Genomic DNA, 18215 nt, shown 5'->3' on the forward strand with positions numbered 1-18215 from the left:
AGGCCTTTGACAAGGGTCCCTCATGGTAGACTAGTACAAAAGGTGAAGTCACACGGAATCAGGGTGAGCGGGCAAGGTGGATACAGAACTAGCTAGGCCATAGAAGGCAGAGAGTAGCAATGGAAGTTTGCTTTTCTCATTGGAGGGCTGTGACCAGTGGTGTTCCACAGGGATCAGTGCTGGGACCCTTTGCTCTTTGTAGTATATATAAATGATTTGGAGGAACATGTAACTGGTCTGATTAGTAAGTTTGCAGACGACACAAAGGTTGGTGGAATTGCGGATAGCGATGAGGACTGTCGGAGGATACAGCAGGATTTAGATTGTTTGGAGACTTGGGCGGAGAGATGGCAGATGGAGTTTAATCCGGACAAATGTGAGGTAATGCATTTTGGAAGGTCTAATGCAGGTAGGGAATATACAGTGAATGGTAGAACCCTCAAGAGTATTGAAAGTCAAAGAGATCTAGGAGTACAGGTCCACAGGTCATTGAAAGGGGCAACACAGGTGGAGAAGGTAGTCAAGAAGGCATACGGCATGCTTGCCTTCATTGGCCGGCGCATTGAGTATAAGAATTGGCAAGTCATGTTGCAGCTGTATAGAACCTTAGTTAGGCCACACTTGGAGTATAGTGTTCAATTCTGGTCGCCACACTACCAGAAGGATGTGGAGGCTTTAGAGAGGGTGCAGAAGAGATTTACCAGCATGTCGCCTGGTATGGAGGGCATTAGCTATGAGGAGCAGTTGAATAAACTCGGTTTGTTCTTACTGGAACGAAGGAGGTTGAGGGGAGACCTGATAGAGGTATACAAAATTATGAGGGGCATAGACAGAGTGGATAGTCAGAGGCTTTTCACCAGGGTAGAGGGGTCAATTACTAGGGGGCATAGGTTTAAGGTGAGAGGGGCAAGGTTTAGACTAGATGTACGAGGCAAGTTTTTTTACGCAGAGGGTAGTGGGTGCCTGGAACTCGCTACCGGAGGAGGTGGTGGAAGCAGGGACGATAGTGACATTTAAGGGGCATCTTGACAAATACATGAATAGGATGGGAATAGAGGGATACGGACCTAGGAAGTGTAGAAGATTGTAGTTTAGTCGGGCAGCATGGTCGGCACGGGCTTGGAGGGCCGAAGGGCCTGTTCCTGTGCTGTACATTTCTTTTATCTTTGTTCTCAGGGTTTGCAGTGTTTAATGTACCCGGGGGAGGGGGGTACGGTGTTCAGTGTTTAATGTACCCGGGGGGGATGGATTATCCTCCGGGTGTGCAGTGTTTAATGTACCCGTGGGGGGGGGGGGGGGAGGGGGGGGGGGGTGGGGGGGGAGAGAGATTATCCTCCGGGTGTAGTGTTTAATCTACCCGGGAGTGGGGGGGGGCGGTAGAGATTGTCCTCAGGGTGTACAATGTTTAATGTAACCGGGGGGCGGGATGGGGGGAGAGATAATCCTCAGGGTGAACAGTGTTTAATGTACCCGGGGGTGGGCGGGGGAGATTTTCCTCAGGGTGTACAGTGTTTAATGTATCCGGGGGGGGGCGGTTGTGAGATTATCGTCAGGGTGTACAGTGTTTAATGTACCCGGGGAGGGTGGGGGGGTGAGTTTATCCTCAGGGTGTACAGTGTTTAATGTACCCAGGGGTGAGGTGGGGAGAGAGATTTTCCCCGGGGTGTACAGTGTTCAATGTACCGGGCGGGGGGGGAGGAGATTATCATAGGGGTGTGTGGGAGAAATTATCCTCAGGGTGTACAGTGTTTAATGTACCCGGTGGGGAGGTGGGGGGAGAGATTATCCTCAGTCTGTCCAGTGTTTAATGTACCCGGGGGGGGGGGGGGGGGGAGAGAGATTATCCTCAGAGTGAACAGTGTGTAATGTACCTGGGGGGGTGGGGGGGGGGGGGGAGAAATTATCCTCATGGTGTACAGTGTTTAATGTACCCGGAGAGTGGTGGTGGGGGGGGGGGGGTAGATTATCCTCAGGGTGTACAGTGTTTAATGTAGTAGGGCTTGGAGGGGGGGGGGAGAGAGATTATCCTCAGGGTGTACAGTGTTTAATGTACCCAGGGGTGAGGTGGGGAGAGAGATTATCCCCGGGGTGTACAGTGTTCAATGTACCCGGGGGTGGGGGGGGGGCAGCAGGTTATCCTCAGGGTGCACAGTGTTTATTGTACCCGGGGGGGGGGGGGGGGGGGAAATTATCCTAAGTGTGTACAGTGTTTAATGTACCCGGTTTTGGGGGGGGGGGGGGAGGAGATTATCCTCAGGTTGTACAGTGTTTAATGTAACCGGGGGTGGGGGGGAAGAGATTATCCTCAGGGTGTACAGTGTTTAATTAATGTACCCGGGGGGTGGGGGGGAGGGGGAGAGATTATCCTCAGGGTGTACAGTGTTTAATGTACCCGGGGGGGGAATGGGATTATCCTCAGGTGTACAGTGTTAAATGTACCCGGGGGGGGGGGGGGGGGTGGGAGAGATTATCCTCAGGGTGTACAGTGTTTAATCTACCCGGTGGGTGCGGTGGGGGGGGAGATTATCCCCAGGATGTACAGTGTTCAATGTACCGGGGGGGCGGGGAGAGATTATCCTCCGGGTGAACAAATGTTTAATGTACCCGGGGGGGGATGGGATTATCCTCAAATTGTGCAGTGTTTCATGTTCCCGGGGTGGGGGGTGGGGGGAGAGATTATCTTCATGGTGTACAGTGTTTAATGTACCCGGGGGGGGTGGGTGAGGGGGGAGATTATCCTCAGGATGTACAGTGTTTAATGTACCGGGGGTGGGCTGAGAGATTATCCTCGGTGTACAGTGTTTAATGTACACGTGGGGGTGGGGGGAGAGATTATCCTCCGGGTGTAGTATTTTATGTACCCGGTTGTTGGGGGGGGGGGGGGGGGGGGCGGGCGGGCGGGCGGGGAGAGATTATCCTCAGGGTGTACAGTGTTTAATGCACCCGGGGAGGGGGGGAAGAGATTATCCTCAGGGTAGTACAGTGTTTAATGTACCTGGGGGGATAACCCCCCCCCCCCCCCCCCCACAATTCGGTGACGTTTACGTTAATGATGGAAAGGGATAAGTATACAACGCAGGGCAAGAGTTATAGCTGGGGGAAGGGCAATTATGATGCCATTAGACGTGACTTGGGGTGGATAAGGTGGAGAAGTAGGCTGCAAGTGTTGGGCACACTGGATAAGTGGGGCTTGTTCAAGGATCAGCTACTGCGTGTTCTTGATAAGTATGTACCGGTCAGACAGGGAGGAAGGCATCGAGCGAGGGAACCGTGGTTTACCAAGGAAGTGGAATCTCTTGTTAAGAGGAAGAAGGAGGCCTATGTGAAGATGAAGTGTGAAGTTTCGGTTGGGGCGATGGATAGTTACAAGGTAGCGAGGAAGGATCTAAAGAGAGAGCTAAGATGAGCAAGGAGGGGACATGAGAAGTATTTGGCAGGAAGGATCAAGGAAAACCCAAAAGCTTTCTATAGGTATGTCAGGAATAAGCGAATGACTAGGGAAAGAGTAGGACCAGTCAAGGACAGGGATGGGAAATTGTGTGTGGAGTCTGAAGAGATAGGCGAGATACTAAATGAATATTTTTCGTCAGTATTCACTCAGGAAAAAGATAATGTTGTGGAGGAGAATGCTGAGCCCCAGGCTAATAGAATAGTTGGCATTGAGGTACGTAGGGAAGAGGTGTTGGCAATTCTGGACAGGCTGAAAATAGATAAGTCCCCGGGACCTGATGGGATTTATCCTAGGATTCTATGGGAGGCCAGGGAAGAGATTGCTGGACCTTTGGCTTTGATTTTTATGTCATCATTGGCTACAGGAATAGTGCCAGAGGACTGGAGGACAGCAAATGTGGTCCCTTTGTTCAAAAAGGGGAGCAGAGACAACCCCGGCAACTATAGACCGGTGAGCCTCATGTCTGTAGTGGGTAAAGTCTTGGAGGGGATTATAAGAGACAAGATTTATAATCATCTAGATAGGAATAATATGATCAGGGATAGTCAGCATGGCTTTGTGAAGGGTAGGTCATGCCTCACAAACCTTATCGAGTTCTTTGAGAAGGTGACTGAACAGGTAGACGAGGGTTAGAGCAGTTGATGTGGTGTATATGGATTTCAGCAAAGCGTTTGATAAGGTTCCCCACGGTAGGCTATTGCAAAAAATACGGAGGCTGGGGATTGAGGGTGATTTAGAGATGTGGATCAGAAATTGGCTAGCTGAAAGAAGACAGAGGGTGGTGGGTTGATGGGAAATGTTCAGAATGGAGTACAGTCACAAGTGGAGTACCACAAGGATCTGTTCTGGGGCCGTTGCTGTTTGTCATTTTTATCAATGACCTAGAGGAAGGCGCAGAAGGGTGGGTGAGTAAATTTGCAGACGATACTAAAGTCGGTGGTGTTGTCGATAGTGTGGAAGGATGTAGCAGGTTACAGAGGGATATAGATAAGCTGCAGAGCTGGGCTGAGAGGTGGCAAATGGAGTTTAATGTAGAGAAGTGTGAGGTGATTCACTTTGGAAGGAATAACAGGAATGCGGAATATTTGGCTAATGGTAAAGTTCTTGAAAGTGTGGATGAGCAGAGGGATCTAGGTGTCCATGTACATAGATCCCTGAAAGTTGCCACCCAGGTTGATAGGGTTGTGAAGAAGGCCTATGGAGTGTTGGCCTTTATTGGTAGAGGGATTGAGTTCCGGAGTCGGGAGGTCATGTTGCAGCTGTACAGAACTCTGGTACGGCCGCATTTGGAGTATTGCGTACAGTTCTGGTCACCGCATTATAGGAAGGACGTGGAGGCTTTGGAGCGGGTGCAGAGGAGATTTACCAGGATGTTGCCTGGTATGGAGGGAAAATCTTATGAGGAAAGGCTGATGGACTTGAGGTTGTTTTCGTTGGAGAGAAGAAGGTTAAGAGGAGACTTAATAGAGGCATACAAAATGATCAGGGGGTTGGATAGGGTGGACAGTGAGAGCCTTCTCCCGCGGATGGATATGGCTGGCACGAGGGGACATAACTTTAAACTGAGGGGTAATAGATATAGGACAGAGGTAAGAGGTAGGTTTTTTACGCAAAGAGTAGTGAGGCCATGGAATGCCCTACCTGCTACAGTAGTGAACTCGCCAACATTGAGGGCATTTAAAAGTTTATTGGATAAACATATGGATGATAATGGCATAGTGTAGGTTCGATGGCTTTTGTTTCGGTGCAACATCGTGGGCCGAAGGGCCTGTACTGCGCTGTAATGTTCTATGTGTACAATGTTTAATGTACCCGGGGGGGGGGGGGGGGGGGGGGGGGGGGGGGGGGCGGCGGCGAGGGGGAGGTTATCCTCGGTGTGTACAGTGGTTAATGTACCCGGGGTGGGGGAGGGTGAAGATTATCCTCAGGGTGTACAGTGTTTAATGTACCAGGGGAGAGGGGGTGGGAGAGAGATTATCCTCAGGGTGTAGTGTTTAATGTACGCGGGGGGTGGGGTGGGGGGACAGATTATCCTCAGGGTGTACAGTGTTTAATGTTCCCGGGGGAGAGATTATCCTCAGGGTGTACAGTGTTTGATGTACCCGGGAGGGGAGGGGGGGGGTGGGGGTGCGGAGAGACTATCCTCAGGGTGTACGTGGGGGGGGGGCGGGGGCGGGAGAGATTATCGCCAGGATGTACAGTGTTCAATGTACCGAGGGGCCGGGGGGCGGGGAGAGATTATCCTTGGGGTGTACAGTGTTTAATGTACCCGGGTGGGGGGAAGAGATTATCCTCCGGGTGAACTTGTGTTTAATGTACCCGGGGGGGCGGGGGGTGGATGGGATTATCCTTAGGGTGTGCAGTGTTTAATGTTCCCGTTGTGAGGGGTGGGGGGAAAGATTATCTTCACGGTGTACAGTGTTTAATGTACCCGGGGGAGTGGGGAGAGATTCTCCTCAGGGTGTACAGTGTTTAATGTACCCGTGGGTTGATGTGGGGGGAGAGATTAACCTCAGGGCGTACAGTGTTTAATGTACCGGGGGTGGGGGGAGGGATTATCCTCGGTGTACAGTGTTTAATGTACCCGTGGGGGGGGGGGGGGGGAGAGATTATCCTCCGGGTGTAGTATTTAATATACCCGGGGGTGGGAGGGGCGGGGAGAGACTACCTCAGGGTGTACAGTGTTTAATGTACCTGGGGGGGGGGAGGGTGGTGGGGGGTGGATTATCCTCAGGTGTATAGTGTTTAATGTACCCGGGGTGGGGTGGGGGGGAGACCTTATCCTCAGGGTGTACAGTGTGTAATGTACCCGGGGGGGGATGGGATTATCCTTAGGGTGTGCAGTGTTTAATGTTCCCGCTGTGGGGGGTGGGGAGAAAGATTATCTTCACGGTGTACAGTGTTTAATGTACCCGGGGGAGTGGGGAGAGATTATCCTCAGGGTGTACAGTGTTTAATGTACCCGGGGGGTGGGGTGGGGTGAGAGATTATCCTCAGGGTGCACAGTGTTTAATGTATCTGGGGGGGGGGTGATGGGGGGTGGATTATCCTCAGGTGTATAGAGTTTAATGCACCCGGGGTGAGTGCGGAGACCTTATCCTCAGAGTGTACAGTGTTTGATGTACCCGGGGGGGTGTAGAGAGTGATTATCCTCCGGGTGTACAGTCTTTAATGTACCCGGGGGAGAGGGAAGAGATTATCCTCTGGGTGTACAGTATTTCCTACCCGGGGGGGGGGGGGGTGGCGGCGTGGAGATTATCCTCAGTGTGTTCAGTGTTTAATGTACCCGGGGGAGAGGGAAGAGATTACCCTCGGTGTACAGTGTTTAATGTATGTGGGGGGGGGGGGGGGCAGGAGAGATTATCCTCAGGGTGTACAGTGTTTAATGTACCCAGGGGGGGGGAGAGATTATCCCCAGGATGTACAGTGTTCAATGTACCGGGGGGGTGGGAGGGGGGGAGAGATTATCCTTGGGGTGTACAGATTATCCTTGGGGTGTACAGTGTTTAATGTACCCAGGTGGGGGGAGAGATTATCCTCCAGGTGAACAAGTGTTTAGTGTACCCGGGGGGGGGGGGATGGGATTATCCTCAGGGTGTGCAGTGTTTGATGTTCCCGGTGTGGGGGGTGAGATTATCCTCGGGGTGTACAGTGTTTAATGTACCCGGGGTGGGGGGGCGGAGAGATTATCCTCAGGGTGTACAGTGTTTAATGTACCCGGGGGGTGGCGTGGGGGGAGAGATTATCCTCAGGATGTACAGTGTTTAATGTACCGGGGAGGGGGGGGGGGGTGGATTATCCTCAGGTGTACAGTGTTTAATGTACCCGGTGTGGGGGGGGGGAGAGAAATTATCCTCAGGGTGTACAGTGTTTAATGTACGTGTGGGGGGCGGGGGCGGGAGAGATTATCCTCTTGGTGTACAGTGTTTAATGTACCCGGGGACGACGACTCAGATTATCCCCAGGATGTCCAGTGTTCAATGTACCGGGGTGGGGGGGGGGGGGGGGGGGGGGGGGGGGGGGGGGAGATTATCCTTGGGGTGTACAGTGTTAATGTACCGGGGGTGGGGGAGAGATTATCCTCGGTGTACAGTGTTTAATGTATCCGTGGGGGGGGGGGGGCGAGATTATCCTCAGGGTGTACAGTGTTTAATGTACCGGGGGAGGGGGGAGAGATTATCCTCAGGGTGTACAGTGTTTAATGTACCCGTGGTGGGGGGGAGAGATTATCCTCCGGGTGTAGTATTTAATATACCCGGGGGTGGGAGGGGCGGTGAGAGATTATCTTCAGGGTGTACAGTGTTGAATGCACCCGGGGGGGGAGATTATCCTCAGGGTGTACAGTGTTTAATGTACCTGGGGGGTGGGTTGGGGGGAGAGATTATCCTCAGGATGTACAGTGTTTAATGTACCGGGGGAGGGGGGAGAGATTATCCTCAGGGTGTACAGTGTTTAATGTACGCGGGGGGGGGGGGGGCGGGAGAGATTATCCTCAGGGTGCACAGTGTTTAATGTACCCTGGGAGGTGGAGAGAGAGATTATCCTCAGGGTGTACAGTCTTTAATGTACCCGGGGGAGAGGGGAGAGATTATCCTCAGGGTGTACAGTGTTTAATGTACGTGGGGGGCGGGGGCGGGAGAGATTATCCTCAGTGTGTACAGTGTTTAATGTACCCGGGGGAGAGGGGAGAGATTATCCTCAGGGTGTACAGTGTTTAATGTACCCGGGGGGGGGGGGGGAGGCGGAGAGATTATCCTCAGGGTGTACAGTGTTTAATGTACGTGTGGGGGGCGGGGGCGAGAGAGATTATCCTCTTGGTGTACAGTGTTTAATGTACCCGGGGGGACGACGACAGATTATCCCATGGATGTCCAGTGTTCAATGTACCGGGGGGGGGGAAGAGATTATCGTTGGGGTGTACAGTGCTTAATGTACCGGGTGTGGCGGAGAGATTATCCTCGGTGTACAGTGTTTAAAGTACCCGTGGGGGGGGCGGGGAGAGATTATCCTCGGGGTGTACAAAGTTTAATGTACCTGGGGGGGGGGGGTTGGATTATCCTCAGGTGTACAGTGTTTAATGTACCCGAGGTGGGGGGGGGGGGGAGACATTATCCTCAGGGTGTACAGTCTTTAATGTACCTGGGGGAGAGGGGAGAGATTATCCTCGGGGCGTACCGTGTGTAATGTACCGGGGGGGGTGGGGGGGCGGAGAGATTATCGTCAGGGTGTACAGTGTTTAATGTACGCGGGGGGGGGGGGGGGGCGGGGGCGGGAGAGATTATCCTCAGGGTGTATAGTGTTTAATGTACCCGGGGGGGTGGGAGGGAGATTATCCTCAGTGCGTACAGTGTTTAATGTACCCGGGGGAGAGGGGAGAGATTATTCTTAGGGTGTACGGTGTTTAATGTACCCGGGGTGGGGGGGGGGGGGGGGAGAGATTATCCCCAGGATGTACAGTGTTCAATGTACCGGGGGGGTGGGGGTTGGGGGGGGGGGGGCGGGGAGAGAGAGATTATCCTTGAGGTGTACAGTGCTTAATGTACCCGGGTGGGGGGAGAGATTATCCCCCGGGTGAACAAGTGTTTAATCTACCTGGGGGGGGATGGGATTATCCTCAGGGTGTGCAGTGTTTAATGTTCCCGGTGTGGGGGGTGGGGGGTGAGATTATCCTCAGGGTGTACAGTGTATAATGTACCCGGGGGGGTGGCGGAGAGATTATCCTCAGGGTGTACAGTGTTCAATGTGCCCGGGGGAGAGGGGAGAGATTATCCTCAGGGTGTACAGTGTTTAATGTACCCGGGGGGGTGGGGTGGAGGGAGAGATTATCCCCAGGATGTACAGTGTTCAATGTACCGGGGGGGTGGGCGGTGAGATTATCCTCAGGGTGCACAGTGTTTAATGTGCCTGGGGGGGTTGGGGGGGGGTGGATTATCCTCAGGTGTACAGTGTTTAATGTACCCGGGGTGGGGTGGTGGGGGGGGGGAGGAGATATTATCCTCAGGATGTACAGTGTTTAATGTACCCGTGGGGGGGGAGAAATTATCTTCCGGGTGTAGTATTTAATATACCCGGGGGTGGGAGGGGCGGGGGGGCGGGGAGAGATTATCCTCAGGGCGTACAGTGTTTAATGCACGTGGGGGGGGGGGCGGGGTCGGGAGAGATTATCCTCGGGGTGTACAGTGTTTAATGTACCCGGGGGGAGGGGGCGGCGAGATTATCCTCAGGGTGTACAGTGTTTAATGTACGTGTGGGGGGCGGGGGCGGGAGAGATTATCCCCAGGATGTCCAGTGTTCAATGTACGTGTGGGGGGTGGGGGGGGCGAGATTATCCTTGGGGTGTACAGTGTTTAATGTACCGGGGGTGGGGGGAGAGATTATCCTCAGGGTGTACAGTGTTTAATGTACCCGTGGGGGGGGGGGGAGGGAGAGATTATCCTCCGGGTGTAGTATTTAATGTACCTGGGGGTGGGGTGGGGAGAGATTATCGTCAGGGTGTACAATGTTTAATGTACCCGGGGGGGGGGGGGGGGTTGGATTATCGTCAGGTGCACAGTGTATAATGTACCCGGGGTGGGGATGGGGGGGGGAGACATTATCCTCAGGTTGTACAGTGTTTAATGTGCTGGGGGGGAGATTATCCTCAGGGTGTACAGTGTTTGATGTCCCCGGGGGTGGGGGGGGGGGGGGGGGGGGGGAGAGATTATCCTCAGGGTGTACAATGTTTAATGTACCCGGGTGGGGGGGGGGGGGGGTTGGATTATCCTCAGGTGTACAGTGTATAATGTACCTGGGGTGAGGGGGGGGGGAGACATTATCCTCAGGGTGTACAGTGTTTAATGTACCTGGGGGGGGGGGGCGGAGAGATTATCCTATCCTCAGGGTGTACAGTGTTTAATGTACCCGGGGGAGTGGGGTGGGGGGAGAGATTATCCCCAGGATGTAGAGTGTTCAATGCAGTGGGGTGGGGGGGGGGGGGGGGGGGGGGGGAGAGATTATCCTTGAGGTGTACAGTGCTTAATGTACCCGGGTGGGGGGAGAGATTATCCCCCGGGTGAACAAGTGTTTAATCTACCCGGGGGGGATGGGATTATCCTCAGGGTGTGCAGTGTTTAATGTTCCCGGTGTGGGGGGTGAGATTATCCTCAGGGTGTACAGTGTATAATGTACCCGGGGGGGGCGGAGAGATTATCCTCAGGGTGTACAGTGTTCAATGTGCCCGGGGGAGAGGGGAGAGATTATCCTTAGGGTGTACAGTGTTTAATGTACCCGGGGGGGTGGGGTGGAGGGAGAGATTATCCCCAGGATGTACAGTGTTCAATGTACCGGGGGGGTGGGCGGTGAGATTATCCTCAGGGTGCACAGTGTTTAATGTGCCTGGGGGGGGTGGGGGCGGGGTGGATTATCCTCAGGTGTACAGTGTTTAATGTACCCGGGGTGGGGGGGGTGGGGGGGAGACATTATCCTCAGGGTGTACAGTGTTTAACGTACCCGGGGGGTGGAGGGAGAGATTATCCTCACGATGTACAGTGTTTAATGTACCCGTGGGGGGGGAGACATTATCCTCCGGGTGTAGTATTTAATATACCCGGGGGTGGGAGGGGCGGGGAGAGATTATCCTCAGGTGTACAGTGTTTAATGTACCGGGGGGGTGGGGAGAGATTATCCTCGGGGTGTACAGTGTTTAATGTACCCGGGGGGGGGGGGGGGCGGCGTGGAGATTATCCACAGTGTGTACAGTGTTTAATGTACGCGGGGGAGAGGGGAGAGATTATCCTCAGGGTGTGCCGTGTTTAATGTACGCGGGGGAGAGGGGAGAGATTATCCTCAGGGTGTACAGTGTTTAATGTACCTGGGGGGGGAGGCGGAGAGATTATCCTCAGTGTGTACAGTGTTTAATGTACCCGGGGGAGAGGGGAGAGATTATCCTCAGGGTGTACAGTGTGTAATGTACCCGGGGTGGGGTGGGGGGGAGGGGGGGGCGCGGAGAGATTATCCTCAGGGTGTACAGTGTTTAATGTACGCGGGGGAGAGGGGAGAGATTATCCTCAGGGTGTACAGTGTTTAATGTACCCGGGGGGTGGGGGGGGGGGTGCGGGGGGGGGGGGGGGGGGGGCGGAGAGATTATCCTCAGGGTGTACAGTGTTTAATGCAAGTGGGGGGGGGCGGGGTCGGGAGAGATTATCCTCGGGGTGTACAGTGTTTAATGTACCCGGGGGTGGGCGGAGGGTAGATTATCCTCTGTGTACAGTGTTTAATGTACACGGGGGAGAGGGGAGAGATTATCCTCAGGGTGTACAGTGTTTAATGTACCCGGGGGGGGGGGGCGGAGAGATTATCCTCAGGGTGTACAGTGTTTAATGTACGTGTGGGGGGCGGGGGCGGGAGAGATTATCCCCAGGATGTCCAGTGTTCAATATACCGGGGTGGGGGGGGGGGGCAGATTATCCTTGGGGTGTACAGTGTTTAATGTACAGGGGGTGGGGGGAGAGATTATCCTCAGGGTGTACAGTGTTTAATGTACCCGTGGTGGGGGGGGGCGGGGGGAGATTATCCTCCGGGTGTCGTATTTAATGTACCCGGGGGTGGGGGGGGGGGTGGGGAGAGATTATCCTCAGGGTGCACAGTGTTTAATGTACCCGGGGGGGGGGGAGATTATCGTCCGTGTGTACAGTGTTTAATATACCCAGAGGAGAGATTATCCTCAGGGTGTACAGTGTTTAATGTACGCGGGGGAGAGGGGAGAGATTATCCTCAGGGTGTACAGTGTTTAATGTACCCGGGGGGTGTGGGGGGGGGGGGGGGGTGGGGTGCGGGGGGGGGTCGGAGAGATTATCCTTGAGGTGTACAGTGCTTAATGTACCCGGGTGGGGGGAGAGATTATCCCCCGGGTGAACAAGTGTTTAATCTACCCGGGGGGGATGGGATTATCCTCAGGGTGTGCAGTGTTTAATGTTCCCGGTGTGGGGGGTGAGATTATCCTCAGGGTGTACAGTGTATAATGTACCCGGGGGGGGCGGAGAGATTATCCTCAGGGTGTACAGTGTTCAATGTGCCCGGGGGAGAGGGGAGAGATTATCCTTAGGGTGTACAGTGTTTAATGTACCCGGGGGGGTGGGGTGGAGGGAGAGATTATCCCCAGGATGTACAGTGTTCAATGTACCGGGGGGGGTGGGCGGTGAGATTATCCTCAGGGTGCACAGTGTTTAATGTGCCTGGGGGGGGGTGGGGGGGGGTGGATTATCCTCAGGTGTAGTGTTTAATGTACCCGGGGTGGGGGGGGTGGGGGGGGAGACATTATCCTCAGGGTGTACAGTGTTTAACGTACCCGGGGGGGGGCGGAGAGATTATCCTCAGGGTGTACAGTGTTTAATGCACGTGGGGGGGGGGGGGGGGGGGGGGGCGGGGTCGGGAAAGATTATCCTCGGGGTGTACAGTGTTTAATGTACCCGGGGGTGGGCGGAGGGTAGATTATCCTCTGTGTACAGTGTTTAATGTACCCGGGGGAGAGGGGAGAGATTATCCTCAGGGTGTACAGTGTTTAATGTACCCGGGGGGGGGGCGGAGAGATTATCCTCAGGGTGTACAGTGTTTAATGTACGTGTGGGGGGCGGGGGCGGGAGAGATTATCCCCAGGATGTCCAGTGTTCAATATACCGGGGTGGGGGGGGGGGGCAGATTATACTTGGGGTGTACAGTGTTTAATGTACAGGGGGTGGGGGGAGAGATTATCCTCAGGGTGTACAGTGTTTAATGTACCCGTGGTGGGGGGGGGGGGGGAGATTATCCTCCGGGTGTCATATTTAATGTACCCGGGGGTGGGGGGGGTGGGGAGAGATTATCCTCAGGGTGCACAGTGTTTAATGTACCCGGGGGGGGGGAGATTATCGTCCGTGTGTACAGTGTTTAATGTACCGGGGGGGAGAGATTATCCTCAGGTGTACAGTGTATAATGTACCCGGGGGGGGGGGGGGGGAGACATTATCCTCAGGGTGTACAGTGTTTTATGTACCTAGAGGGGGTGGGGGGGGGGAAGAGATTTTCCTCAGGGTGTACAGTGTTTAATATACCCAGAGGAGAGATTATCCTGCAGGGTGTCCAGCATTTAATATACGCAGAGGGGTGATTATCCTGCAAAGTGTACAGTCTTTAATATATCCAGAGGGGTGAGGCAGCACGGTGACGCAGTGCTGCCTCACGGCGCTGAGGTCCCAGGTTTGATCCCGGCTCTCGGTCTCTGTCCGTGTGGAGTTTGCACATTCTCCCTGTGTTGGCGTGGGTATCGCCCCCACAACCCAAAAGATGTGCAGGTTAGGTGGATTGGCCACGCTAAATTGCCTCTTAATTGGAAAAAATGAATTGGGTACTTTTTAAAACAATACCCAGAGGGGGGATTATCCTTCAGATGTGCAGTGTTTAATATACCCAGAGGAGGGATTGTCCTTCAGGGTGTACAGTGTTTAATATACCCAGAGGAGGGATTATCTTGCAGAGTGTACAGTGTTTAATTTATCCACAGGGAGTATTGTCCTTCAGGGTGTATTGTGTTACTGCGTCTGATGTGATTTTAATGTCCCTTCCATAGGACCAGATCGAACACATGAGTGTACTGAAGATCCGAGCATGCTCCCTGAATTCCAAGCTGCCCCTCGAGGAGCGGAAAGCGGTCCTATCCGACTTGAACTCTGGAAATCCCAGCATCAAATTGCTCTACATCACTCCTGAGATGGCAGCTTCCAAGTCCATGCATCCTGTCATCGACTCCCTCCTGGCCCGACACCTCCTCTCATACTTGGTTATTGATGAGGCACATTGCGTGTCGCAGTGGGGACATGACTTTCGACCCGATTACCTCAAACTGGGCACTTTACGCAGCAAGGCTTCTGCTATCCCTTGTGTGGCTCTGACAGCCACTGCCCCTCAGCAAGTGCAGGATGACATTGTGGCTGCTCTACACCTGAAGGAACCCATCACAGTCTTCAAGAGCCCTTGCTTCCGAGCTAATCTGTTTTACGATGTTCTCTTCAAAGAGATCCTAAGTCAACCCTATGTGAATCTGAAGGCATTCTGTGAGAAGGCTCTGGGACAGAAGGACTCTGCAGGGGTTTGTAGGAGCCTTATTGTGATTTCTCATTCTTTAACATGCTAGTTCTTGCTTTATGCCTCCCACAAATTCTATACCACAAACATCTTTGTGACGTTTGGCTTCATTGCATGTGGAATTTGTTCTGGGCCTGACTGTAGTTGAAGCTGCACACTTAAATGTCAGCGTGCCCGATAGCACAGTGCTTAGCACTGTTGCTTCACAGTCCCAGAGTCCCAGGTACGATTTGCGGCTTGGGTCACTGTCTGAGTGGAGTCTGCACGGTCTCCTCGTGTCTGCGTGGGTTTCCTCCGGGTGCTCCGGTTTCCTCCCACAGTCCAAAGATGTGCAGGTTAGGTGGATTGGGCATGCTAAATTGCCCTGAGTTTCCAAAAAGGTTAGGTGGGGTTACTGGGTTCCGGGGATAAGGTGGAGGTGTGGGCTTCAGTAGGGTGCTCTTTCCAAGGGCTGGTGCAGACGCGATGGGCAGAATGGGCTCCTTCTGCATTGTAGATTCTATGGTAGTGTGCAGTTACACAGGCACCAGCATCTTTCCTCTTTCCCCAGCCCAAACAGTCATTCTTTACATGCGGGATTAAGTGACGTGTGTTGAGGGGCTGTACAAGTAAAGACACTGAAGATGTGTCTCGGGGAAGGGTAAATGAAAAAAGCAGAATCGTTCTCAGCAACTGCTTTCCAAAAAAGATGGCAGCATTGGTTATTATCCAAAATTGTTGAATCTAGAAAGTTGCAAATGGCTCCTTCATTTGTCCTATTAGCATATTAATGCATATCTTTTTGCCTTCACCAATATTTTGTCATCTAATTTCTTCTGCCTTCGCCTATCCTAGACCTTTCCTTTTGCTCTTGCCGCAAAACCTCTGAAATAAAAACAGAGATGTTGGAAAATACCCCAGCAGGTTTTTTTTTCTTCATTTGTTCATGGGATGTGGGCGTCGCTGGCTGGGCCAGCATTTATTACCCATCCCTGAGGGCATTTAATTGTTGTTTGGGAAAAAATTTTCAATAAAACATTTATAAAAAAAAAAAAGAGTCAACCACATTGCTGTGGGTCCATATTCACATGTAGGCCAGACCAGGTAAGGATGGCAGATTTCCTTCCCTAAAGGACATTAGTGAACCAGATGGGTTTTTGTGACAATTGACAATGGTTTCATGGTCATCATTAAATTTGTTTTTAAATTTCCAGATTTTTAAAAATTGAATTCAAATTCCACCAACTGGGTGGGATTCGAGCCCAGGTCCCCACAGCATTACCCTGGGTCTTTGGCTTTCTTTTTAAAAAAAACTTTTATTGAAGTTTTTCAAACAAAGATTTTCCGTTTTTACAACTTAATAAAGGAATATACATTAAACGTTATTTAAATAATATATTAAACTAACAACAGATGGAAAAAGAAATAAACAAAAAGCAAATATCAACAACTAACTAAGAAAAAACAAGAACACGGAATAATCCCCCCCCCCCCCCGGGTTGCTGCTGCTGTCTTTTCTGTTTTTCCATTATCGTTCCGCGAGATAGTCAAGGAACGGATGCCACCGCCTGATGAACCCCTGAGCCGATCCTCTTAATGCATATTTTATTCGTTCCAGTCTTATGAACCCTGCCATGTCGTTTATCCAGGCCTCCACGCCCGGGGGCTTCGCTTCTTTCCACATAAGTAGAATCCTTCGCCGGGCTACTAGGGACGCAAAGGCCAAGACGTCGGCCTCTTTCGCCTCCTGCACTCCCGGCTCTTCTGCAACCCCAAATATAGCCAACCCCCAGCTTGATTTGACCCGGACCTCCACCACCTTTGAGATCACTCTTGCCACACCCTCCCAGAACTCCTACAGTGCCGGACACGACCAGAACATGTGAGTGTGGTTCGCCGAGCTTCCCGAGCACCTCCCACACCTGTCCTCCACCCCAAAAAACCTGCTCAGTCTTGCTCCCGTCATATGCGCTCTGTGTAGAACCTTAAATTGAATCAGGCTAAGCCTGGCACACGAGGACGAAGAATTGACCCTACTTAGGGCATCTGCCCACAGCCCCTCCTCAATCACTTCCCCCAGCTCCTCTTCCCATTTTCCCTTCAGCTCCTCTACAGCCTCCCCCTCGTCTCTCATCTCCCTGTATATTTCGGACACTTTACCTTCTCCAACCCATGCCCCCAAAATCACTCTATCCTGGACCCCTTGCGCCGGGAGCCGCGGAAATTCCCTCACCTGTTGCCTCGTAAATGCCCTCACTTGCATATATCGGAAAGCATTCCCTGGTGGCAACTTATATTTTTCTTCCAATGCTCCCAAACTCGCAAACGTCCCGTCCACAAACAGGTCCTTCAGCTTCCTAATTCCTGCTCGCTGCCAACATTGAAATCCCCCATCTATCCTCCCCGGGATGAACCTGTGGTTATTCCTTATCGGGGACCACACCGAGGCACTCGTCACTCCCCTATGTCGTCTCCACTGCCCCCAGATCTTCAAGGTCGCCACCACCACTGGGTTTGTGGTGCACCTTTTTGGGGAGAACGGTCGTGGCGCGTTGCCAGCGCTTTTAGACTCGTTCACTTACAGGACGCCGTCTCCAACCTTTTCCACGCCGCACCTTCTTCCCTCATGCACTTACAGACCATCGACACATTGGCGGCCCAATAGTAGTCACTCAGACTCGACAGTGCCAATCCCCCTCTGTCCCTACTGCGCTGCAGGAACCCCCTCTTTACCCTCGGGGTCTTTCCCGCCCACACAAAGCTCATAATGCTCCTGTCTATTTTTTTGAAGAAGGCCTTTGTAATCAGGATGGGGAGGCACTGAAACACAAAAAAAAAACCTCGGGAGGACCACCATTTTAACCACCTGTACTCTGCCCGCCAATGACAGGGGCACCATATCCCACCTCTTAAAGTCCTCCTCCATCTGCTCTACCAGTCGCGTCAGGTTAAGTTTATGTAGGGTTCCCCAGTTCCTGGCCACCTGAATCCCCAGGTATCGAAAATTCCTTGCTGCTACTCCTCAGCGGCAGAGCATCTATCCCCCTGCCCTGTTCCCCGGGGTGCATCACAAAAAGTTCGCTCTTTCCCATATTTAATTTGTATCCCGAGATCTCTCCAAACTCTCTGAGTATCTGCATTACCTCTGGCATCCCCTCTACCGGGTCCGCCACATATAGCAGCAAATCGTCTGCATGTAGTGACACTCGATGTTCCTCTCCCCCTCTAAGCACCCCCCCTCCACTTCTTAGAGTCCCTCAGCGCAATGGCCAATGGTTCAATTGCCAACGCGAACTGTAACGGGGACAGGGGGCACCCTTGTCTTGTACCCCTATGTAATCGAAAGTATCCCGATCTTTGCTTGTTTGTAATGACGCTTGCCACCGGGGCCGCGTACAAAAGTCTAACCCATTTAATGAGCCCCTTCCCGAACCAAAATCTCTTCAGCACCTCCCAAAAATAGTCCCACTCCACCCTATCGAATGCCTTCTCTGCATCCATCGCCACCACTATCTCTGCCTCCCCCTCCGGTGGGGGCATCATCATCACCCCCAGCAACCTTCGTACATTGGCATTCAATTGTCTCCCCTTAACAAACCCTGTCTGGTCGTCATGTACCACCCCTGGGACACAATCCTCTATCCTTGTCGCCATCATTTTGGCCAGCAGTTTGGCATCTACGTTTAGG

The 18215-nt window shown here is 52.8% G+C and overlaps 1 protein-coding gene across 9 annotated transcripts in view; it reads left to right on the top strand.

The window, feature by feature from the left end:
* The window catches only part of recql5 (RecQ helicase-like 5), a 270455-nt gene that overhangs the window by 39994 nt on the left and 212246 nt on the right, over positions 1-18215 (top strand). For 8 of the 9 annotated variants that reach the window (XR_011936158.1, XR_011936157.1, XR_011936155.1 and 5 more), the window contains exon 3: positions 14034-14552. Coding sequence is in view for 4 of the 9 variants with exons in the window: in XM_072482940.1 (XP_072339041.1) it covers positions 14034-14552 (519 nt within the window). In the remaining 5 variants the exon portion in view is untranslated. Of the gene's footprint in view, positions 1-14033; positions 14557-18215 lie in introns of all 9 variants that reach the window. The other variant, XM_072482939.1, reaches the window with a different exon arrangement.

This window comes from Scyliorhinus torazame, chromosome 18 (genome assembly GCF_047496885.1).
Source record: "Scyliorhinus torazame isolate Kashiwa2021f chromosome 18, sScyTor2.1, whole genome shotgun sequence".
In the NCBI taxonomy this organism is placed as follows: domain Eukaryota; kingdom Metazoa; phylum Chordata; class Chondrichthyes; order Carcharhiniformes; family Scyliorhinidae; genus Scyliorhinus; species Scyliorhinus torazame.